General features: G+C 37.9%; 1 protein-coding gene across 6 annotated transcripts in view; it reads left to right on the forward strand.

Moving 5' to 3' along the window:
* The window catches only part of Drep2 (DNA fragmentation factor-related protein 2), a 282,308-nt gene that overhangs the window by 117,018 nt on the left and 139,783 nt on the right, over positions 1-25,507 (forward strand). For all 6 annotated transcript variants that reach the window (XM_071670467.1, XM_071670463.1, XM_071670465.1 and 3 more), the window contains one exon: positions 1,423-1,730. In XM_071670467.1, coding sequence (XP_071526568.1) covers positions 1,423-1,730 — 308 coding nt within the window. The remainder of the gene's footprint in view (positions 1-1,422; positions 1,731-25,507) is intronic.

The following is a 25,507-nucleotide window of genomic DNA, read 5'->3' on the forward strand; positions in this document are numbered from 1 at the left end:
CTGATTATAACATTAATTTTTTTCCATTAGTTATGCAGTTGATTAAACTTTTGAAAGTGTCTTTAGTAAAAGATAAGGAAGCGTGACATTTTGATTATGAATTCAAAGTTTTTTTTCGTTCCATTATTCATAACCATTGGATATTCTCAGACATGCTAATGAGAAGAAATTGGAAAGTACTGGTTTATCAATCTCCCTCACCCATCGTCTTCCTTAACTCATTTTCACTGATCCATCACATTCACTGCAGCAGATTTGGAATCATTCGATGTTCCATTGTCTCTGGAAAGCCAGCATCAGTGGACCATTTTGGAGTACCTCATTACCTAAGGGAAGTGACTGTCACATCTAGAGAGGCGGTTTTCTTCTGCCTTCGGCCAGTTCTTGTGTCGCTCTTGCAACTCGAAGCCAGCCAGTCTCGTTTCTAGACTTATTACAAACATATTGTTGCATTTTGTATATCTTTATATTTTTTCTCGGCAACATGGCCTGGGCACAGAATGCTCTAGCCACGGCTACCTCGGGTGAAAGATATTAAAGGTAAGAAAAAGTATAAAGAAATTGACCAAAGATCCTCAGATGTTTTGTTGGTCTGGCTTTATAAGATGCATAGAATAGGTTATAGGAAGAGAGAAAGATTCTTCTCGTTATATTCAAAACTTTGAAATTTATCTTTATATATATATATATATATATATATATATATATATATATATATATATACTTTTTCTTCCCACAGCATTAGGAATTCGTCGAGGGTCATGGCCCCTTTATCCAGTAAAAAAAATTCTCATAGCATTACGCATTTCCTCACCAATTATGAATCATTACGGGACCCCATTTCATAAAAAAAAAGTGTTAAAAGAGCCACTTTAAGAACAATTCCAAATTGACACTTCCTTTACCATTGTGCATGTGCTGTAATTCGGCCCAATGTTCTTCCTTGTGATCTTGCCAGATGTGGATCCTTTTTTGCCCCTTTCCAAAGAGGCCTTCTGAACCGAAGACAAAGAGGCTCTCTCCCTCTCTCTCTCTCTTTCTCTCTCTCACTCGGTGTTCCTGTTCACGTGTGTTATCAGTAAAGACTTTAACTGAGCCTTCACGAGAGGCGAACTCATGACCCGCGCTCAACCTTTGATAGTACTCTCCCCAGGGCTGCTAGAGATGTGGGTTTGAGGGTTTGCCTTCTGGCCGCCCTTGTTGTGTTTGCTGCCCAAATGCAAACTCGCCCATTTTTTTTTTTTTTTTTTTTTTTTTTTTTGGCCACTGCCATTGTGCTCCACTGCGCGTACATTCCACTTTTGGAATATCCCTTAGAGTTGTTGATCACAAGTTATGTTTTTTTTTTTTCTAAGTCAATAAGATTTCACAGAAGAGCCGACCGCTGTTTACAACATAGATGAGAAAGCGTTGTATTTCCAGGAACGTCATCCCCCCGGAAGCCGTCCGCCACTGCCACACGGATGATCGTGAGCGGCGTAGGGGAAAGTGCCATCCAGCGTCACGAATACTTGGTGGCTCAACCCCCTGCAGGCTCCACACCTTCACCCGCACCGACCATCTCCCTCAGTGGCACCAAGTCGCCCGTACCTGCGGCAGGTGCGGCTGCCGCTGCCGGCCCCGCGCCCGTCGGCACCGTCACTACCATCCTGCGGGACGGCAAGAAGGAGACGCTCATCAATGACATTGGTCCTGGTGTGGGTGCTCCACTGCCACCAGCTCTCCACCAGGTGAGTCCTCACACATACGAACTATAACCACCAGTTGGGTTCTCTCTGCTTGTAGTTACCATGTCGTATGGTGAGGGATATGATCACCAGCGTCAAAGCTCACTTGCGAGTCTGTTTGTCAGTGTGAGATATATCCCATGCGTCTGCATAAGCTGTTAGTACATTCTTCTAGTCGTAGTGTAGATATAACTATGTTAAAAAGCAATGGACACGTTTTTTTTTCTTCGTGATTTTAGCATTCTATATATATATTTACCTTTTGACATTGATTTATGCTCTAAAAGTGGCTGCCAATCAATTAATTTGTCATTGACGTAAAACTTGAAATTCATGATATTGGGACATCCTAGCAGAAATGGTAGACTAACAGATCAAGTATGTGGTTCTCTCTGCCCAGATGATGGTGTTTGTATTGTTTTCTTTCACACTTAACCCCTGGAGACAGATGACACGAGTGTTGGGTATGATAGCGTGACCCCCTCTCTGCATCTTCCTTATCATCCTTGAGGGTCAGTCAAAGGCCAGCCCGATACTTCCCACGGGTCGCACCATCATCCTGAAAGGGTTGTACCGTCGTTTCTCTTTATGGTGACGTTACAACGTAAAGATGACCTCTCTCTCTCTCTCTCTCTCCTCTCTCTCTCTCTCTCTCTCTCTCTCTCTCTCTCTCTCTCTCTCTCTCTCTCTCTCTCTTGCAAAAAAAAAAAAGACTATGATAAGGAGTGAGGTACAGACCTGTAAAGTGGCATGTGTGATTGCTCTTCAGTACGTGGATGATAGATTGACCCTTATCTTATAAGAGTGTGTCCTACGTCAGAGCAGATGCTGTACGACTAGAAAGGCACGTTATGTAGTCATACAGAGTAAGAGTTGGCCCCAGCGAGTTCATTCTCACGCCATTAGTCCCTAAACCTGAGATTGTAAGGTTGCGTGATGTAATGCATTGAAATATCCGTATGCGTATCACAAAACCTTTATTGATATTTTACGTAAGAAAACCTATTCTTTTTCGAAATTGGGACACAGTACTTGTACACCACGCGCGTTATGAAAGGTAAAAATTAGCAATAATAACTTGTGTACTTGACGTGCACCCGAAAAGGCTTTTTCGAAGTTTTAGATGCAGGAGCTTTTCCTGGACCGCGAAATGGAAATCAGTATCTCTGGAGCTTAGATCATAGTTGGTTACTCGGGATGGTGAAAAAAAAAAGAAAAAAGATACAATTATTTTCGATTTCTTGATAAATGCAAGAACCCATCCGCCTCGGCTTTGTCGTAGCGTAGAGAGTGTGGACTAGTTTCACGGATCCTTCCCTTGTATAAGTACTGCTGTGAGGAATATGGAGAGATCTTAGTCATTTTCAAGTCTGGAAAGATAGAGCTGGCTTTCACCATTGCATGGAGTTACTTACTTTAACGGCTACCGTCTGTTGTGCCAATTGGGTAAACGACGCGTCCACGAAATACCTTAAGACCTTAGCCTAGCTAGATCCGGGAGGATACATCGTTGGTCGGCAAAGGTTTGCCATGACTGCAGTGTTTACTGGAAGTAATTAACCGTAGAACCTTCCTTGCCAGCGCCCACGTTCAGATCAGGTCAACGAAATACACGTCAACTGTGATCATGTCCAATTTTTTGTCACCTTTCTCCTTTGTCAGCGTTTGTACCATAAAAATATGAAATTGACTTTCATACGAACAAAAAACCTTTGATGTTTCAGTGACTAACAGTGTCCAGTGTCCTGAACATAAATGATAAGTGATTAGAAAATCTGAATGGCAAATAGGATGTCTTAACTGATAAATGATTTGATAATCTTTGAATAATAGTAGGATGTCTTGAAGATTTGTAATACTTTTCATTTTCCCTGTTATTCTGTCTATGTATACATCATATCAGTATAATACAGAACATTTCTCTTAATGAGTTAGAATGCGCTGTTATTGGCTGTGATGTACTTTGGAGATGACCAACTCCCTTGTTACTTTATGTTCTGTTGGCTGCCATATTAAAACTTCATGTTCCGCCGTTCATTGCAGCACAGCTGGGTAGCAACTCAGAGTTCATTGTTCATCACATATATGCAAAAATCCCCCATAAGGCAAAAACGTGTCCATTAGGGCAGTGGTACCCTAGCCGGCGGTACGCGCACTACTAGTGAGTGGTACGCCAGAGCCGCCTAGACGGTACGTGGTGTTATTCCTACAAGTTTCAGTCCAAAGTAAAAAGAGTTGTAAATACATATCTGCGTTAAGTGATGCTACGAACAGGTTTACTCAGATTTCTCCAAGCAAAGTCTTGAAAAGTAAGATTTAATAAGTTAAAAAGATATTTCTGCATTAAACTAAGATTTCAGGTGTAAGGTGAGCCACAAAGTGGTAGTAAGAGAGTCTGGTGGTATGCGACGCGGGCTGGGTAGGAACCACTGCCTGAGTAGGGCATGGCTGTAACGTGTGCATGTAGTAGGGTAGGGAGCCTTGTGAAGCATGCAGTTAGTAGTGCTCCTACCATTGACTATACCTCTTGTTAACGTAGACGTATACTCAAGATCAATGCGCAGTATTCTGGGACCTGCAGGAGGCATTCGTATCAGAAGATGAAGAGAATTACAGCCTTTAGCACGTAAGTAGAACATATGTATGAATTTGTAGAGGAATAGAGACTTATGTGTTCAGATTTTTCTAAGACAAGAATATGGTAGAAAATTTGTGGTGTTAATTGAATCGTCTTGGCTAGCAAAAAGTAAAACATAAGTGACTTAGGTTTTTAAGAGGTCAAAAATCCAGCCTGTGGAAATGAGGTATTTGAGAGGAGCATTTCGTCTGATATATGAGATATTTAGTACAGCAGGAAATGCAAAGCGAATGAATTGTGGTGTGGTAAAGTGGTTGCATCGTAATACATTGAGGTGGTTTGGGCATGTAGAAAAAAAAATTGCAAGACGGGAGTTTACAAAGAAAGGTTATGACATACGATTAAAGGGGCTGATGTGAAAGAAAGACCACTTATGACATGGGAGAAATAGAGGTGAAGAGTACTGAAGGGAGGGAAATGTTGGAAGAATGCGTAGAATGATGTAAGTTAGGGAGGCATGTAAGGACAGAGGTATATGGAAACCCACCGAGGCCACCCTTTAGTGGAGTTCTCGGAGAGAACGGACGTGAGATATATAGGTAATGTGTTGGAGGTTTTTAGAATATGTTCTTGATTGTTTCCGGGTGGTAGGCTGTCCTGTGAACGTAGTTAGCTTCAAAGCAGCCATAAAGTCATTGGCGACCTGTTACGAAAAAAAGACTAATGTATGTGAAACTGTATTTACTATCTAGTGAACGACAAGGTTGGTAGTGCAGGTAGTCTGCGTAACTACGGAAATTTATAGACTGAAGATGAAGTAGGCTGGATGTGTTCCGTCTCGCGTGGAGGTTCACGTAGCCTAGTAAGTCAGTGCTTCCTCCAAGCCTTTGTTGTTCAGAGAAATCTCTGGCAGTGCTGCTTTCTTCTGCCTTATCCTGGGTAGGATGTACTCAGAATCCGCTTCGCTCAGCTAGGCACCTTTTCGGGTGGGAAGTAAGTCACTCGCAAGGTATATGAGATCAAGCAGTCTTGGAAGGTATTGTTTACCATAACCCTACAAAAGTGGTTCTGTGTTGGATAGGTTGATGGGCTGATTTGTTGGGAAACAGCTTCTCATATATATATATATATATATATATATATATATATATATATATATATATATATATATATATATATATGAAACATCACATTCTTAAAGTGCACATCATAACCTAACCTAAGCTCACTTATGAAACAGCATGTAATCCATACGAGTCGACATTATATATATATATATATATATATATATATATATATATATATATATATATATATATATATATATCTTCTGTTAAGAAGATATGTCTATAATGATTATTGAGATTAGGTAAGTCACTCTTTGTGTCTGTGTGTATATATATATATATATATATATATATATATATATATATATATATATATATATATATATATATAATGTCGACTCGGATGGATTACATGCTGTTTCATAAGTGAGCTTAGGTTAGGTTTTGATGTGCACTTTAAGAATGTGATGTTTCAGGACAAAATGCTGTTATTACGTTACTACTTTACAACAAAATCCTCCTTTCATTTAGGAGCGAGTGTAATCTCTTGGATTTGTCAGTGATTACATCCGATCCATCTCATTATCCGCATTGTGGGCTCATAGACAGAAATTCGCTGAATCCCCTTTGTGGATGCAGGAGTGACGTCCATACCATTCCTCCACTGAACTCCCTCTGCTTGCGCGATCGCTAACTCACCTCCATGTTCTTGCTAGCCTTATTTTTTCAGTGTCAGAGGGCAATTAGGGGGAAAGATTTGACCATCGTATGTGATGATCCAACCATCCAGGGGAAGTAGTGGTTTACCATTGTAGGATTTCCTTATCTGGTGGACGGTCGTATTCTGTAGTTGGCTCTTTAGTCTCAGGAAGGGACACCAATGAGGCAGCCGCCTACCCTCGTAAAAATTTGCACAAAGACAATTTGAATTACGTATTTCGTACTCGGAAGAGACATTTTCTATATTGTATTCTCTTTTGTCAGAAGAAAAAATATATATTTCCATGAGCTGGACCATTGGCATACAAGGATTTTGATTTTCATCGTAATTAATTTTGAAATACTAGAATCCCCAACCATCTCACCTGCAGACAAGCAAATCCTAGTCCTCTTGGGTAGACCTCCTACCTTACTGCTCTAGGAGGAAATATTTCCCTATGGAAACTTTTATGTCCCTCAGAACGACAGATAAAGGATTAAGAGATTTGTTCATCCGTGCTTGATAATTACCTAAAAGAGATATGAAAATCTTGCACAGGAAAAAAAGGCCGTGTCATGTATTTGACATCGAGAGTAAAGGAAATTTCAGCATCCCAGAAAGAGAGCGATCGTTTTTATTCATTCATTCTTCCATCCTCATGAAAAATAGGCAATACTTAGAAGTACTTAATATGTCATTGCAGCTAAGAACTTTTATTATGTGTCTGATGTCTAACATAAGCAGGAAGCGCAATTATTGTCTGGGAATGAATTTATCTGTGCAGTCTGTGATTCGCCAGTCAGAAAATATATACATTTAGAATGAATTTTTTTTTTTCCTAATTCACTTCCTTGGCAGTTTCTTTAGTTATAGTGGTTGCATTTATTGGTTAACAGCTTTGACCTCAAGGGATCCAGCGAATATATTGCTGTTTGTTGCCTCCTATAACCCCTAGGATGAGCAGTAGGGCTTCACAGATATTCCGTGATGGACTGTTGATTTCGAGATTGACTGATGAGGGCTTCTCGGTAGTTATGTCGATCATAGTGTGTTATTGTGGGGAGTAAATCAAACTCTTACCTGAGGCATTAGAAAGTCGCTCGTGACCGTGGTGCTCCGCCTTCGGCTGTGGTGTGTACATTGGTTTTTGATTAAAAGTAATCAAAGATAATCATCCTAGAGAACGGATGGACGTAGCCTCCTCCCTCCTCCCTGTAGTTACATATGTGGAATTCTGAATAGTGTCTGCCTGTTCATGTGTGCCAATTACACATCCAGGTTAGACTTTTAAGTACTGTTAATCCCATGTAAATGTTAGCGATTGATTAAAAAACTTAAGGATATCAGATCCAGTACATGAATGCAGATGTTGTGATATATATATATACATCGTGTGTTTATTACATGTATTTGCATTATTCTAATCATCATCAGTGGTTGTTGTAATATAAGTAGTAATAGTCGTAGTAGTAGCATCAGTAATTGTACTAGTGGTAGTAGCACATGTAATGATAATGATGAAAGTACTTTATATGCAAATGTTGGTTTACGGTTTGATTTTATTGATTATAGAAGACAAAAGAAACTTTTATGTTTACCATTTCCCATCATTTTTAAGGAAGTTTTCATTATGTTTTCCTTGTTTATGATTTACCTCTATATATATATATATATATATATATATATATATATATATATATATATATATATATATATATATATATATATATATATTGTGATTACATATTTCTATTGTACGGAGAAGGAGGTTTAACATTCGTGTGACCTCACAATTGTGTATAATTTACCTGTTTGTAATTACCTGTTTGCACTGTGGGTGTGTGTGTGTGTGTGTGTGTGTGTAACAACATGAATGTATACTGTATGCTAATATCTATAGTTCCTCGAGCAGAAGTTATGTACATTATATAACATCTTCAGTCTTGGTGTGATTGTAAGTTTAGGTTTAGGCTTCATTTGCGAGGATATTTTTTAATACCGATTTGACTCTAAATAACATAAAACACTTCATTGATAAGGGAGAGAGAATACTTCCCACGTATTCCTTGCGTGTCGTAGGCGACTAAAAGGGTTGGAAAAAGGGAGCTAAGTGAGGATTTACCCTCAGGGGCTCGGTTCTTTGTTTTTGATGTTGAAATATAATTCCTCATTTTAAGAACGAACAGTTCGGACATGAGGCTGGAAAAACAATATTTATTTAAACGTTGATTTTTCCAACCTCATTTGGTGTCATGAAAGAAAAGATTGAACTGTTTCTCATACTTTAGATGGATTTCTAATTGCTTAGGCAGATTCATACTTGATACCATCACTACTGTAATGATGCTCAGTTGTAAGGGATCACAAACTTTGGGTATGGCACTACGGACGAAAATTATTCGAAAATTTCTCCTTACTAACCTTAGGAAAGGTTTTAAGAGCGTCTTTGGCTGATGGGATTGTTAAGTACCTTGCCACAGGAAGGGAATTTGAGATATTTTATTATATCTTGTAATGAATGAACGTGACTGAAGCTTCCTTCTCATTATATTTGTCACCTTTTCCATTATATTTGGTAATGCTTTGAAATGTGAGGATTTCATTATAGTTTCTTCTGTCAATAGGAGTAACATTCTATATGTTTTATTGAATCGGAGGAATAAATAGATTTTGTATCTTTTTTTTTATCTCGCCCACGGAAGAAGCCTTTTCAGCATAGGAAAGAGAGCACCTTAGAATGCTATGTGGCCTAGAGTATTTACCTCCGACCATCATAAGTCACATGAGGCTGGCAGAAGGTCGTTCAGGGGAACTTAAGGTCTTTATAGTAAAGAGAAAAAGAATTGATTGCTATATGTAATTACTGTTTGTGCCATAAGGGTTGAGAGTTTTATACTCACGCTGCCCCGTCAGGTGTACCATGTTTTTACTCGTGTGCGTGTACGCGTACACACCGAGCCAAAGCCAGTTACCCATTGACCGACTAGCACCGAGGGGAGGATGATCAACTGAGATTGTCTACCCGTCGATTGCCGCGCTTAGGTTCGAACTCGTGCAAGACTTCCCTAGGCGAGCTTTCGCTGACGCTGGGTCAGTAACTTAACTAACCACTACACAACGAAGACTTTCGGTGTCTACACTTTCGTTTCTGTTCTTCATATTACAGAGCGATGGATATCCGATTTGTGCTGTGTTCACCATAAAAACGAATCGCAAGGACTTTGGTATATAGACAACACTGGTTTTACTAGCTTTGTCGTGATAGTCAGGGAATCATTTTTTCCCATGTTTTGCCATTATTTCATTATAACCATTCATTTCGATTTTAGGGAAGCAGTAATACCAGTGAAACTTCAAAATGAACCGAGTAGAAATGTGAGCAATTTTATTTAGAGAAATATGTTTACTATGAGGTTTTGTCAGTTGCCCATTCTAGAAAGCGAAATTTTCTGAATAAGGAAAAGATTTGGATCGTTCCAGATCAGAAGCTCCTGTGGCTATGGGTCGATTAGTGTTCCGAAACAGGTTAACTTTCCTTCACAGCAAAGCTTAAATCTCAGTGTTATTGACCTTGTGTTGAGATATTTTGATTTGTGATTTCTCATTTGTATGCACCTCTTCGTTCAGAATGTTCTATACTGTTCTATACTGTACCACCAAGTAGCCGTTTAAACCTTATGTAAACTGCCAGCATTCACGGTCTCCATGTTTTATTTTCCCCCCACACACCCACCAATATACCCTAGACTAGTCCTTCACATCATCTCTACCCGGCTTCTTGTCATGGCCTTTGGTGCTCTGTTGCCGTATCTCATGAGGAACTGTCCAGTGTTAATATCGTCATCTCTCTCCATTGCAGACATCCCTGTAGCCCTCAGCCTTCCGTTGTAGCTCACTCCTTTTATTTCAAGTATCATCTGGTTACTCCTGTACAGATCCTCTCAGTCAGATATCCTCATTTAGTTGAGGCGACGAGACTTACATGGATTAGTCCAGTTTTAATCGAATATGTCTTCTGTCTAGCTTACCCCCTACCCACCCCCTCTCTAAAAAAAAAAAAAAGAAAAAAAAAGAATCATCGTCTATATACTTGAATGTGAATCAAATATTTGCCATAAGACAGTTTGCATCAGTGTGTGTATGTGGTGGGGGTTTGGGGCAATTGAACCGTCGCCCACTACGAGAATTATCAGACAGACCTAAGATTATATATTTTTTTGTTTTTTATACTTCATCGTCGTTTTCTGCGTTAGCGAGGTAACGCCATGATTAGACGAAGAAAGGCCGCATTCGCTCACATCCATTCTCTAGCTGTAAAGTTTAGTACAACGAGACCAGAGTTTCCCTATCCACAACCAGGCCCCACACACCTTTCCACGGTTTATCCCGCCCGTTCCACATTCCCTGGTTCAGTCAAATGACAGCACTTTGACCACTGTTTATGCCATCGTTCCAATTCGCTCTATCCTGTGCACGCCTTTCACCACTTTTCATGTTCAGGCCCCGATCACTCGAAATCTTTTTCACTCCATCCTTCCATCTCCAATTTGGTCTCCCCCTTGTCAACTTCACTTCTGAAGAATGTATCTTCTAAGTCAGCCTCTCCTCGTTCATTCCCTCCATATGTCCAATCAGTTTCAGCACACCCTCTTCAGCTCTCAACCACACGCTATTTCTTACCTTTTCTATCACACACTCGATCAAACCACTTCACACGACATTTTCTCATATATATATATATATATATATATATATATATATATATATATATATATATATATATATATATATATATATATATTACCACCCATACAACACGGCTGTCTACCCTCCTCTTCCACATTTCACGAAAAAACAAGATATCAGACAAAAATATATGAGTCCAACAAGAGAGATTAAAAGACATCAGTATACTGCCAAGAGAAATAAGAAACGCATGGAATAATCACTGAAGCATGTATGAGAATTCTGAATAAATTGTGGAAATAGCTCCTGATGAAACCAAGATCAACAGCTACCCAGGGTGCGTTAAAGATATGTAGAGAGCTACGCTCTTCCTCTGCTTGCTAACGGCAAAATCTTTTTGTATGAAGTACATACAGGCACAGCGGCATGGGTAGACAATGAGGTAAAACGGGCGATCATTTTTTTTTTTTTTTTCTCTGCTTATCAGACGATTGTATACCTAATGTCAGGGTCATTAAGGCAAAGATGTGTCATCATGATTTGGGTGGTTTCTCTGTCTTGAAAATCTTAATTCCATCGATAATAATATGTACACATTTAGAAGAGTGCAGTAGGTTTATGGTATACCTTAGATAATTCATATTTGATCTGGCAGTGCTGGAGCTTCCTGTAAACAAGAGAATTAATTCAAAGTAGCGACAGAGCGTCTGCTTCCCTGTCTTTTCTTAAATTTTGTTTTCCCATTTCTCGGTATAGGTAAGATCATACATCGACTGACTTCATGATGGAGGGAGGTAAAGGTCTATACTTGCTGCATAATTAAGGGGGGGATTAGACTAAGGGAATTTTCATTATCAGAGATATAAGCATGTTCTTGCAGACTTGATATGTGTTGGTAGTTTTAGTCGTGGTAGGGGATATTGTTGTTATACTTCATACTTGTAAGATGGGCAGTGTGGTGGTTGGGAAGCTGTTAGTATTGTTAGTTATAACGGATTATTGGTAGTTTTTTTTCGATTGGTTGTGTGACATTGTTAACATGTTGAGCCAAGTTAATGTTATTGATACCACTGACCTTCCTCTTAGGGTGTAGATTTTGAAAGTCTGGGTGCGACCCTGACGCACATTCTCTCTCTCTCTCTCTCTCTCTCTCTCTCTCTCTCTCTCTCTCTCTCTCTCTCTCCCAAATAATGTTAGCGGAAAAAAGTGAGCTTTTAGATTTTTTTATGTCTCTCCTTGTAAGTGACAGAAAATGTCACAAGTCATGTGCTCTTAACTGTAGAAAATTCTGTTCCAATGCGTTGGCAAGAAGGGAGAACTCAAATAAATGAGTGGCATTTTATCTCTTTTTGGTTTATATGTGCAAATTGTTTTAGATGTAACTTCTTCCCATTTACGACACGGAAGCATGACACTGAAGACATTATGCGTTGTTTTGGTGGTGTTGGATTTGAAGACATTATGGTTTGTTTTGGTAGTGTTGGATTTGAAGACATTATGTGTTGTTTTGGTAGTGTTGGATTTGAAGACATTATGGGTTGTTCTGGTAATGTTGGATTTGAAGATATTATGGGTTTTGGTAGTGTTGGATTTGAAGACATTATGGGTTGTTTTGATAGTGTTGGATTTGAAGACATTACGGGTTGTTTCGGTAGTGTTAGATTTCGTAATCCTTTTTGTCTATTTCAAATTATATATGTCAAAATTTATCTTTCTTCAAAGATGAAAGTCATGTAGAAGTTGAGGATAAGGTATATGGACCCTTGAGTAACTACCCATCACTTCCTTTGCAATGGAAACTTGTGGATGTTGCAAAGAAAATGATTCGTGCTATCACACATAGGTGTAAGGGTTCAAGTAAGTGAAAATATTAATTCAATCTCTCAGGTTTAAATTTCGCTGCCTTTACATTTATAATATTGAGTAATCCCTGCCCTACGTTTGCATATATTTTTGTTGTTATTGTTGCTGAGTTACCTGGGGGTCTTTCTATCGACAGAACAATAATGTAATCCATTGATGATTCTGAATGTTTTTGTGCTTACATCACGTGTGAGCGTACGTAACTACTGTACTCCACTGTTTTGCATATTTGAGGATTAAGAGGGAGGGGTTGTCCAGTAGCAGAGACCCTGTCAGTCTTATTCTGGCGAATATTTAACAACAACAAAAGCAGCTTTTGAACACCTCTGATCTTGGATATGGCTAATATCAGAGTGGAAAATGGAACTTTGGAATTTTGTTGCATTATTTTCAGTACCAGTAATTATGGGGGTGAATAGTTTTAAGATGTTTCGTTTATTGTATCCGTACCTTAGATTGTGAGTATCTGTATATCATCGACATAGAAGTTTGAGCAATTTCTTGATATGTGATTTTCAGTGCCATGGGTTAGAGGATTATTTGGAATTATGTTTTTGCATCTTTTTTTTTTTGTTTGTTTCTTATATGGTAACTGCGACGGCACGGTCAACTGAAAGCCCAAACCAAGGCCATTTCATTTGGATGGTATTGCAGTGGAATTTATTAAAAAAAAGGGGTGACTGTATTTTTGACTGGTTGGTAAGGTTATTTAATGTATGTACGACTCATGGTGAGGTGCCTGAGGATTGGCGGAATGCTTGCATAGTGCCATTGTACAAAGGCAAAGGGGATAAAAGTTAGTGCTCAAACTACAGAGGTATAAGCTTCTTGAATATTCCTGGTAAATTAAATGGGAAGGTATTGATTGAGAGGGTGAAGGCATGTACAGAGCATCAGATTGGGGAAGAGCAGTTTGGTTTCAGAAGTGGTAGAGGATGTGTGGCTCAGGTGTTTGCTTTGAAGAATGTATGAGAGAAATACTTAGAAAAGCAAATGGATTTGTATGTAGCATTTATGGATCTGGAGAAGGCATATGATAGAGTTGATAGAGATGCTCTGTGGAAGGTATTAAGAATATATGGTGTGGGAGGCAAGTTGTTAGAAGCAGTGAAAAGTTTTTATCGAGGATGTAAGGCATATGTACGTGCAGGAAGAGACCAAAGTGATTGGTTCTCATTGAATGTTGGTTTGCGGCAGGGGTGTGTGATGTCTCCATGGTTGTTTAATTTGTTTATGGATGGGGTTGTTAGGGAGGTGAATGCAAGAGTTTTGGAAAGAGGGGCAAGTATGCAGTCTGTTGTGGATGAGAGAGCTTGGGAAGTGAGTCAGTTGTTGTTCGCTGATGATACATCGCTGGTGCTGATTCGTGTGAGAAACTGCAGAAGCTGGTGACTGAATTTGGTAAAGTGTGTGAAAGAAAAAAGCTGAGAGTAAATGTGAATAAGAGCAAGGTTATTAGGTACAGTATGGTTAAGGGACAAGTCAGTTGGGAGGTAAATTTGAATGGAGAAAAACTGGAGGAAGTAAAGTGTTTTAGATATCTGGGAGTGGATTTGGCAGCGGATGGAACCATGGAAGCGGAAGTGAATCATAGGGTGGGGGAGGGGGCAAAAGTTCTGGGAGCGTTGAAGAATGTTTGGAAATCGAGAACATTATCTCGGAAAGCAAAAATGGGTATGTTTGAAGGAATAGTGGTTCCAACAATGTTGTAAGGTTGCGAGGCGTGGGCTATGGATAGAGTTGTGCGCAGGAGGATGGATGTGCTGGAAATGAGATGTTTGAGGACAATGTGTGGTGTGAGGTGGTTTGATCGAGTAAGTAACGTAAGGGTAAGAGAGATGTGTGGAAATAAAAAGAGCGTGGTTGAGAGAGCAGAAGAGGGTGTTTTGAAATGGTTTGGGCACATGGAGAGAATGAGTGAGGAAAGATTGACCAAGAGGATATATGTGTCGGAGGTGGAGGGAACGAGGAGAAGTGGGAGACCAAATTGGAGGTGGAAAGATGGAGTGAAAAAGATTTTGTGTGATCGGGGCCTGAACATGCAGGAGGGTGAAAGGCGTGCAAGGAATAGAGTGAATTGGATCGATGTGGTATACCGGGGTTGACGTGCTGTCAGTGGATTGAATCAGGGCATGTGAAGCGTCTGGAGTAAACCATGGAAAGCTGTGTAGGTATGTATATTTGCGTGTGTGGACGTAAGTATATACATGTGTATGGGGGTGGGTTGAGCCATTTCTTTCGTCTGTTTCCTTGCGCTAACTCGCAAACGCGGGAGACAGCGACAAAGCAAAAAGAAAAAAAAATTATATATATATATATATATATATATATATATATATATATATATATATATATACAAATATATACACTAACCTAAGCCAGATGATATAATGGGGTACTGATTCACTTGAAAAATAAGATGTTGCAGACAGGTCGGACTTTTGCAAGCAAAGCAATTTCTCTGTCAACATTTTGTCCTCATCTTTGAAAGCAGTTTTTACTTTAAGTAGAAAAGGTTCGCCCTCACAATCCTTATAAGAGATCAACTAATTTCATTTGCAGGTTGACTTCATTAGATCATCTCCTCCCTTGACACTGGGAGTTTTAGATTCGTTTATTTTCACATCAGCTAATACTATGTAGTTTCACCAAATCCACTTGAAAGACTTGCTTTGAACGTCTTGTACTCCAAGAATCATAAGTTAGGCTTCATCGTTAGATTTATTAATGTGAGGTGGTAATCCTCCAGGCAAATTAGTTACACATGTCAGGAATAACATTGTCCCCAGTTCTGATCCTTGAGGAACTCTGCTAGTAACTCTCCTATTTGACAAATGCTTATAGTTCATTAGTTGTGTGCTTCCTTTCGCAGTGTTTAGTATATGTTATTAATCCATCTGTCTCCTTTCAAGATGTTTCTCTGTCTGAACTCTACTGATTTTTTTTTTTGTAACCTTCCTTCAGAAAAAGAATTTTGGTCTGTGTTAGGGATGTGTGATGTCACCATGCATGGCTCTTTCGTTTGTATTATTATGGATTGGATGGTGAAGGAGGTAAATGCAAGGTCCTTGGAGAAAATGATGAGTACATAATCTGTAGGGGGATGAAGGGACCTGGATAATAAGTTAGTTGTGGTTCACTGATGACGCAGCATTGGTCGCAGTTTCGAATGTGAAATTGCAGAAATTGGTGACTGAGTTTGGAAGAGCGTGTGAAAGGACCATGATTAGCAAAATGATAAGCGTAGAAATCAAACAGAAATTGCAAGAAGACTCTAACATGATGAATAAATGGACCGAGTAAAATTTAATGGAATTCATGGGAGAAATTCAAACAATTGAGTCATGGAAATGTATCAGATGTAACTGACGCTGGAAGGGCCAGCATGAAAGGAAATTTCTGAGTAAACTGATAGGCTTAGGAGTGATTGCAAATGAATTTCTAGAATATGGAGAACACACTGATAGCTTAGCTGTACCTTTCGGAGTAATATGTGATGTGATAAAGAGAGCTTTCACCACTAGAGATGAAATACTGGTAATGAAGCTGTTCATTACTTACTTAAAAATCAACTTGGATGCTGTGGTATGTTATGCTTGTCATAAAGACAAAGAGAAATTACCAAACTAGGAAGAATTTAGAAAAATTTCATGAATAGAATAAGACCGTTTGAGTTTTTGAGTTGTCATGAGAGGGTAAAATAACATGAACCCTGCATCCAAGAAAGAAGAGGAAGATGTATGATTTATGCATGGTAGCTGATTGAGGGTATCAAAAATGACATTCTTGCTATAGGAACATACCAACATAGAAGAAACAATAGTTATGCTTGCTGCACTACCTTGGATAACATCAGGAGGATATCAGACAAATATTTATTGGAGGTTATCGAGAAAGTTGGAATATATGTTTAATGCATCCCCATGTGAAAACAAGTTCCTTGTGATATGTACAGAAATATTTAGATATTATGTTAATTGGCTAAAACAGTTTCAGATTGGTAATTAGGATTTCATGCTGAGCTGCTAAGTGTTCTTAAAGGCCAGTGGCAAGTCAAGGGTGAGGGAGTATATAGGCTAAGAAGTGGCACTGTGGTCCATGAGTTATGCCGAGGAGTAAAACGGATGAGCAAAGGAGGATGGATGTTAGTGGGATGACTGGTGAGAGTAAAAGGAGGGAACTTGTGGAGAAACTTAAAGTTATTGTTTGGATATGCTAGGGATTGGGGAAACCCATTTCCTTGGGCAGGGTGCATGGAGTGAACATGAAAATGATAAATGCAAGGTCTGGGAGGGTGTAGAAGGAAGAGTATTTTAGACAGGGGTGAATGAGAATTGCCAGGGAAGAAGGAAAGAATTCTGGATGTGCAATTGTTGTATCACTGAGAGCATGAGAGGGTGTTGCAGATCATGGATGGAATAAATCAAGAAGAGTGTGGGTGAAAGGAAAGACTGGAATTGGGAATTATGCATAAGTATGTGTGTATGCACTATAGAATATGAAGACTGTGTGAGATAATGATGAAATGAAGCATTTCTGGAGAAATTTGAATAACTGTATAAATGGTTTTGAGAAGGAGGGGAAAGTGGTTGTAATGGGTGATATGAATGCGAAGGTGGGATATGATGGAATTGGTGAGACTGCCTGGGGTAATTGAGAATGGAATTTATCATGTGGATGTCTGTGCTGAGAAGGGTTTATTCCTTGCAAACTTCTCTTTTCAGCACAAGATGATCCTCATGTATACGTGGATAAGAAATGATGGAAGAGAAGAACAAGAGGGTTTGATTGACTCTGTGACTGGATGAAAGGTTGAGAAAGGTTGTGTGGGTTGCTAGAGTTGTGAGAGGATTCTTTAGAACCTCTGACCATTTTGCAGTTCTTGTATGGGTGAAGATCAGGGAGAAGTGGAGGTATGGTGCAAGGAAGAATTGGGAGATAAAAGTGTTGGCAAGCAAGAATAAGAATCAGAAAGAATGCAAGGAGGAGTATGACAAGTGTGACCGAAAGCTTAGGTGAAAGTGAAGTAACTGTAGGGATACAGTCATGTTTGAATGAGGTGTTTAGAATGTTAAGAGAAAGACTATTGAAGGTTATAGAATTAGTAGTTGGATACAAGGTCATGAGATATAAGAATTAAAGGGGAAATGCATGGTGGATAGATGAGATTAAAAATGCTGTGGAAGAGAAGAAAAAGGCATATGGTAGATTATTCGAGAGGAATGTATCAGTGGAAGGTCAGCAAAGGAGGAGGGGAGAATATTAGATGGTTAAGGGAACATTAAGATGCTGATAGAGGAAAGCAAAGAAAGAGTGGATGAAGATTTTGGAATGAAGTTCAGTGAAAATTTTTAAGAAAAGAAGAAATTGTACTGGAAGGAGGTGAAAGAGGAAAGAGGTAGATGTGAGTGGACATGTTATTGTGAGAAGAAAGGAAAGGTAGTTGTTGATTTAAAAGGAGGAAAGGAAGATGGAAGAAGTATTTTGAAGAACTGATGAATGTGGGAGAAAATGAGGCAACAGTTGCTGCTTGCATGGGTACAGAGGATGGAAGAAGAGAGGTACAAGTGCAGGGGCCTATTGTATGAAGGGAAGTAAAATGGGCATTAATGAGATTGAAGGTAGGAAAGACTCCTTGAGTAAATGGGATTACAGCTGAGATGATTAAGTATATAGAAGAAAGTGTGATAGAAAGGATGCATTTGATATGTTATTTATCATGGAAACTGAAGGTTTATTCTTCCTTTATTCAAAGGAAAAAGTGCTAAGGATGTATATAGCAGTTACAGGGAAGGGAAATAAGTCTCTTAAGTTTACCTAGAAAAGTATATGCAAGAATGTTGATTGGTAGAGTAATGGAAGTGACTGAATGCAGAATAAGTGAATAACAAGGGGGTTTTATTCGGAAAGGTAGGGGATGTGAGGATTGGATTTTTGTGGTAAAAATGGCTATGTAAAAGTGTTTAGCAATAGGTAAGAAGCTGTATACATCTTTTCTGGATATGGAGAAAGCATACAACAAAATCAAGTGGAGTGCATTATGGGATGTGTTGAGGACATGTGGGGTACAGAAACAGGAACAACTATTGGAGTGTGTTAAAGCCTTCTATAGAGTTTCAGATTCATGTGTAAGAGTATTTAGAGCATTGAGTAAAAGTTTTGCCATACATGTGGGTATGAGGGAGGGCTATGTTATGTTAATAGGGCTTTCTAACATTTATATGGATGGAGTGATAAGAGAGATGAAAGCAAACTTAGGGTAAGAGGGTGCAGAGATGGAGTGTGGTGGTGAGGAATGGTGGCTAGAGATAAGCCTGTTTGTGGATGATATTGTGTTGCTTGCTGAGAGTGAAGAGGAGTTGCAGAAGCTTGTAAGTGTGTTTCATGATATGTGTAATCTTAGGCAGCTGAAGGTAAATGCAAGTAAGGTAAATGCAAGTAAAAGTTTAGGAATGATGTTTGAGAGGAAACATTGAAAGTATAGACTTTGCAAAGCCCTATAGAATGAAGGAATAAAATATACTAAAGTGTGCTATAGATATATTGGAAAAAATACCGGAAGGGGTGAGAGAATTTAAGTATTTAGGAGCTATTTTGGGAAAGTTTAGTGATATGGAAGGAGAGATAAGGGAGAGAGCAGTAAGAAGGTGAAAGATTGATTGGACCCCTTAGAATAAAATAATGAAGGGTAGAAGTGTAAGTATGGAAGTGAAGAAAGGATTAAGGGGCATCGTGATCCTCCTAACCCTGAGCTATGCAGTTGAAGCATGGATATGGATTGAGTTACAAAGGTTAAGAATCCAGGATGTGGAAGTGAGCTATATGAGAAATGCATGTGATATGACTAGATAGAATAAAAAATAAAATGAGAGACTGTATGAGAAATTAAGTATGGCAGTGAATGCAAGGGGAATGAATTGTGGAGTGGTAGATTAGGTGAAACGTCATCCTTATAGGTGGTTTGGGCATGTCGAAAGAATGCAAGATAGAGTTTACAAGGAGAGTGTAAGATAATACAATTAAAGGGGTTGATGTGAGAGGAATAGAGTAGAAGAGTACCGGAAGATGAGAATTAGTGGAGGAATGTATGGTATGGTGTATGCATAGGAGGTATGTAAGGACAGGGATAAGTGGAGACTTTAGCTGTGACCACCTCTTGATGGGAGTTCCTGGAGGAAAAGGGCATCAGAGATATAGATAGATTTATTGTCCTGTAGGTTTAACATCATCCATTGCATGTGTAAGTGTTTTTGTGTTTTGAATTATGTTTTTGAACTTGCTTGTATTTCATTTATCATCATAATCACCCCCAAAAAATTCAGATGTAATGGATTCTTCATATAAATCATATAAGTCTTCATTGTTCTCTAATATAGTTCAGTTTTTGTTGTATATATTGCTAAACCATTTATTTATCTACAGACGTTTAACTATTCTTACACATACAGGTGATTTGCCCATGCTGTATCTTTTCCAAATTTTAGCTTCAGGGTATTGTGGCCAGTTATACTGAATTTGAATATTTCAAAGCTTTTTTCAGAAAAGATGTGTGCATATTTGGGCGGTACACAAAAGTACAGGCTATTAGTTTTAAGTCTTAGAGGCACTGGTCATAATCTTATGGAATTTTGTGCTGGGGGACTGTCATGTGTAGTGTAGCATCCAACTCAAGATTTCCAAATCACATAGAGTTGCTGACATTTGGGTGTAAACTTGCAGCCACTCTATCACTAAGTTAAGATGCTGTGCACTATGCCACCTTGACTGCTTTTTTGAACATGCATTATAGGGAATTGAACTTTTAAAGTGCATTCTGTGTACTTGAACTTTTGAAATGAAAATCATTATGATGTTTTCAGTATAAGAAGCTCATTATTGTATTATGTTTTATAACGTGGATGTGGGAAAGAAATGCCATTGTAACCTTTAAGAAAAAAGATGTTGATAATTTCTACCTTTGAGAGTTGCTTTCGCCATTATGTTCTCATAGACAGCCATGGCCTGTTTACATTTATATGAAAAAAATTCCAAATTTTATTGTTGACAGCTAAAGGTACCATTGCTAAGTTTATGATGATATATTTTAAGTAGACTTGTTATAGTATAAAATAGAAGTTAGACTGTATTAAATAGAACTTAGATGTAAATTTATATTATTGAGGCACTGAAGTACAGTACTGTATATACTTTAACAGAATTTTGTACATAAAACAAAAAGGTAAAAACTGGCTGCAAATTAAGACATTTTTTCCATCTTTTCAACTAGCAAATGGTTACTTCTGTCAGTTGATTATCAGATGTAACAGATATTACAATAGACCCCTAACCTTAATGTATAAGAATAAATGAGGTGATTGAGATGAATGGAGCTCATGTGTTTTTAGTTTGGTGAACATGATGTATTTTGAAGATTTTCATGACCAGCAGCCTTGATAAATGCCTATGTTGAAAATGAAAAATGTAAGTTTTTTGTTTTCTGTTTTGAAAAATGTAATGAATGCTTGTGCGTAGGGAAAACATTTTTGAAGAAGACTTCTAACATAATTTTTGACACACTCATCTGCTTCTAAAATGCTCGCCTCTCTTCAACATTCTCCTTGAGGCCAGATGCATTAGCACTAATAATCACTCATCTCTTGTATTCCACTTTCATTTTTATCTATATCAGTCAACAGCTCCCATTTTCACACTTTTTTACACATTATCATAACCCCTGCTTCAGCAGATATCATCACAAAAGTACAGTTGGTCATATTAGTTTTTCATTTAAATTAATCATAAGCATATGTGTTTGTGTTTTGCTTTTGTTGCTGATTTTTATCTTCATAAGTTGGTCTCATGAGGAACTCCTGAAACCAGACTTTCATATTGATTGAAGCATAAATTCCCAAGTAATAGATTTATCAATGTTTGACCTGAGCATTGAAATAATGTTTTCTTAATTGTATTTATATATTAAGATAATTGAGAAACCTTATATGATGTATTTGATTGATTTCGTAGTTGAAATAAAGAAATCCTTTACATTAAAACTGTTTTTGTATTTGTCAAATTAGCTATGGAGAGTATCTTTTTGATTTTGAAATGGAATATTATGAACTCAGAGTCATGTCATACACAACACATGTATTTAAAAGAGACCATGCACATGCAGTCAGTAATGGCACCCAAAGAAATGGGCCTTTATTTACAAAAGCCCATAGCAGGCTTAGTTTTTGAGAATCTTGAAATACACACACCACCTTTTGCCATTAGCATATATTTTAGTTTCCTCTTTACATAATTTACCAAAGGGAAAAAATCCCAATACCACTTTTGGTTCTGAGGGACAAGGCAGATGTCTAGGTGTTAATTTTCTCAGGAAATGTTCCTTGAAGTCAGTTTTCCCAGATGTGTTATGATCTTGAGTAGGCTCTTTGATATCATTGTACCTAAACTTTTCTTCTCATCATCTGAGACACATATGCAAAATTCATTGAAATTAAAGTAATTTTGATATATCCCTGAAAAAATTTTAGGATAGTTATAGTGGACAATGTTCATTTGTGATTTGTAAAGAATACATGGTAAACATCCCCTATTATGATCGCTAATTGCATCCATCTCACTGCAGAATTACTGTTCATTTCTCACACCATGACCTTGTTGCCTTCTTAAGTGTGTCAGTATTCATTTTGCTTTCGTATTACCTCTGCAAAACTGAACTCAAAGTGGTTGATTTATGCCTGTTACTGTTCTTTGGATGTAGTGTTGTTATCTAAGCTATGCCTGTCTTTGCTGTTTTCCCTTCTTATGCTTGTCTGTGGTATCAAACCTTTCTTTTTTTTCTAGCAGATTTGTTAGTTTAGTACATGGAAAATTCTAACTTTTTGCTCCCCTTTGAAGAGATGGAGTATAAAGGTTGATATTCCTAATGCCATCTTATTAGTTTTATTTATTTCATTGCTTTCCTTTGAAATGCAAATGGGAAAACAGAGATGCTTCTCTCTGTATTTGTGGTTATATCCACTAGTGCAGGAAATTTGAAGTGTTTAAGCTTATCTTACATACTGGAGCAATCTGGTATCAGAATGGAATGATGATTATTTAAGGGAACATGGGGTAAAGTCTGATAAATTGGTCAGTATCATGAAGATGGTCACAGAGATATCAGAGAATTCAAGACCTTAAAGTAGTTGGTCCTCTTCATCCAAGACAATATTATGTCTGTCCATTATCTAATTCAAGTGGTTGATAGAAATGTAGGGGAACTACTCAGTTATTTTTTTGTTGTTGTTTTTGATTTGAGAACATTTACTGGAACTTAAAAGGTTCATTGCTTGTGCTAAATCTTGATATCCAGATGGTTGAAAGGGGTTCAAGCAGTTTAAATCCAGTGGAGATGTTTTGCCAATAAAGCTCCACTGTAATTCAGGATAGTTAAAACTTACTGCAGATTTGTTTTGACAGTCTGTGGTAGCTGGGTTAGGTCATAGCTTACTGAAGCCAAACAGTCCTTTGTTTAACTCAGATGTTAATGAGTCTTGCTCAGGGGATTTTGATGGTTACAGGGGCATTAAGATCATATTAGATATTGCAAAAGGAAGCTAGACTTTGGTCTTACTCACTGCCTACAACAAAAGTAGTGGCAGTATCTCAAAACTAATTAATTGCATACTTTGGAAAATTTGCACAACAAAAACGATAGATTATTAGCCAGTGAGCCTGTTGTAACTACAGATTATACTTAAGCACGCATGAAAGTTGCTCAGCATTTTTCTTTTTAAGTCAGTTTTTACATTTTCTGTAAAATAGTCATTTTTTTCAGAGATCACAGGGTTTTCCAATATTTAGTGCAGTTATACTTATGAAATATGACAAGGTATGAATATTTTTACATGTTTTTATTCATTTGCAAAAACTCAGATTAACCCTCTGGCTACTGATTGCAGCTAAAGTTGTGATATTTATCATTTCTTTATTCTTCCAAATACAATTATAGTCCACAGGAGTCAAAAAACATTTTATGCATTCCATGTGGTTAATGACCCCCTGCCAGGAAATGGGTCCTGTAAGGTTCTGCTCCCATGCAGTGGCTGGCTGAAACTGTGCTCACAAGTTGTGATTCAGTCAGATGTTGTTCACCACTCACTTATTGACTCTTTTATCTCTCTCCTGTTTTTGCTTTGATTTCACCTTTATTTAGGTAATTTATGAATGTTATATGTCAAGATGTGCAGTGTAATTTTATGTTATGATGCATAAGTAATGATACTATACTATGTACAGTATTTGATATGTGTTTATGATTTGGTATCACTGGGCTGCTTTGCATCCCTTTGATTAAATCTGAAATTTTTATTTTTCATGCACTTTTCAGTTTCTTCATTATATTGAGTAAGTTATGTATTATAATGCATAGATGTAGTTATATATTAATGATATACAATATTTTTTTCATGAGTGCTCATAAGTTGGAAATGCGGTGCTGCTTAGTGTCCCTTCAGTTCTGGCTATGAATTTTTTAATGCTTTTTAGAATTAATGCAGGAGCAAGAAATCTTTTACACTGGAGGAAGTTTATGACATCCTGCAGGCATTACCGATAAAAACTTAATTTTCATTTCCCCTCTGTGCCATGATATCCCCCCCTGCTGTCAGATGTTGCTCACAAAGAATATCAGTGTCAGAGATGGAAACTTTATTGTTTTGCCATGATGAAAAACAGCGAAGAAACAGTTAGCACTTTTATGATTTGATGTAGATTTGATCCTTTTTAGAATACAGCTTGAAGTTTATTTTGCATCCAAAGAGTTAGTCCTACATGATTCATGTTAAAGGACATTTATTAGGTTATACTGGTACTGCACAATGCTGCAGATACAAATGGGATGTCATCCAGAAACTACTGGAGCACTGACATTGCTGTTTCCAGTTTTGAGATTGCATAGAAATCCATGCATATTAACCATGCAGTTATGAATATCCTCACCAAGATTTGTATTGATCATTTTATGTTTATTTCATTAGACTGATGTTCCTTCCTCACATTTTTTGTTTGCTGAAATCATAAGAGAATTGCAGTTGGCATATTTATTAGCATTACGAAGTGTCATAAGAGATTCATTTTTCCCTAATGTTTTTAAGATAAGACATCATAAGATGAAAATTACTTGTCAAACATTCTTTTCTTTACACTTGTGACAGGTCAGTTACTTACTGTTGTGAGAACTCTGTTGTAACTTTTAAAGTGCCTCTTATGAATGCAGGCAGGTACAAAAGATACTTTGATCTCAATTCCTTATCACATTATTTGTTGAAAAGCTTCTTGGGTATGTGTTTGGAAAGGCATACACGCATAGTCAGCAACCACCAATCACCATACATGCACAAACAAACTTAGCATGGAAGAGGTCCAAGAAATTACCCCTGTTTTTTCCAAATTTTGGAAGGTCTACAACTCTTAAAGCAACTAAGGTGGAGAGTGAAATATGAAGGGGCCTTTGTGTGGCTTACCACGCATTGAATATTCAGTATGAGTGTGCCAAATTTTGTGACTTTGAATGGGATATAGGAGTGGAAGCTTCCTAGGTTTGAATGGGGTTTAGGAGTGGCAGCTTCCTAGGCTCACATCAAATGAAAGAGTGATGCCAATTTCTCTGAATTAATATCTTTTCTTTGTTTTATTCTTCTTTTAAGGAGACACAATTTGTAAGAGTGTGGATTACATTGTGAAGCTGACAAGTTAAGTAAATTAGTGTTATAATTTTAGGGATAATTTAGGACCTCTAGCAATCCCAGGAGTGGCTAGTATGGACTTGGTTAAAGGAATGTGCCAAAACCATTCAGTCAAAACCAGGTATGCAAAGAGGAGACTAGAGATGAAAGCAAAGAAGAAACTACAAATG

The sequence above is a fragment of the Panulirus ornatus genome, chromosome 15 (assembly GCF_036320965.1).
Source record: "Panulirus ornatus isolate Po-2019 chromosome 15, ASM3632096v1, whole genome shotgun sequence".
In the NCBI taxonomy this organism is placed as follows: domain Eukaryota; kingdom Metazoa; phylum Arthropoda; class Malacostraca; order Decapoda; family Palinuridae; genus Panulirus; species Panulirus ornatus.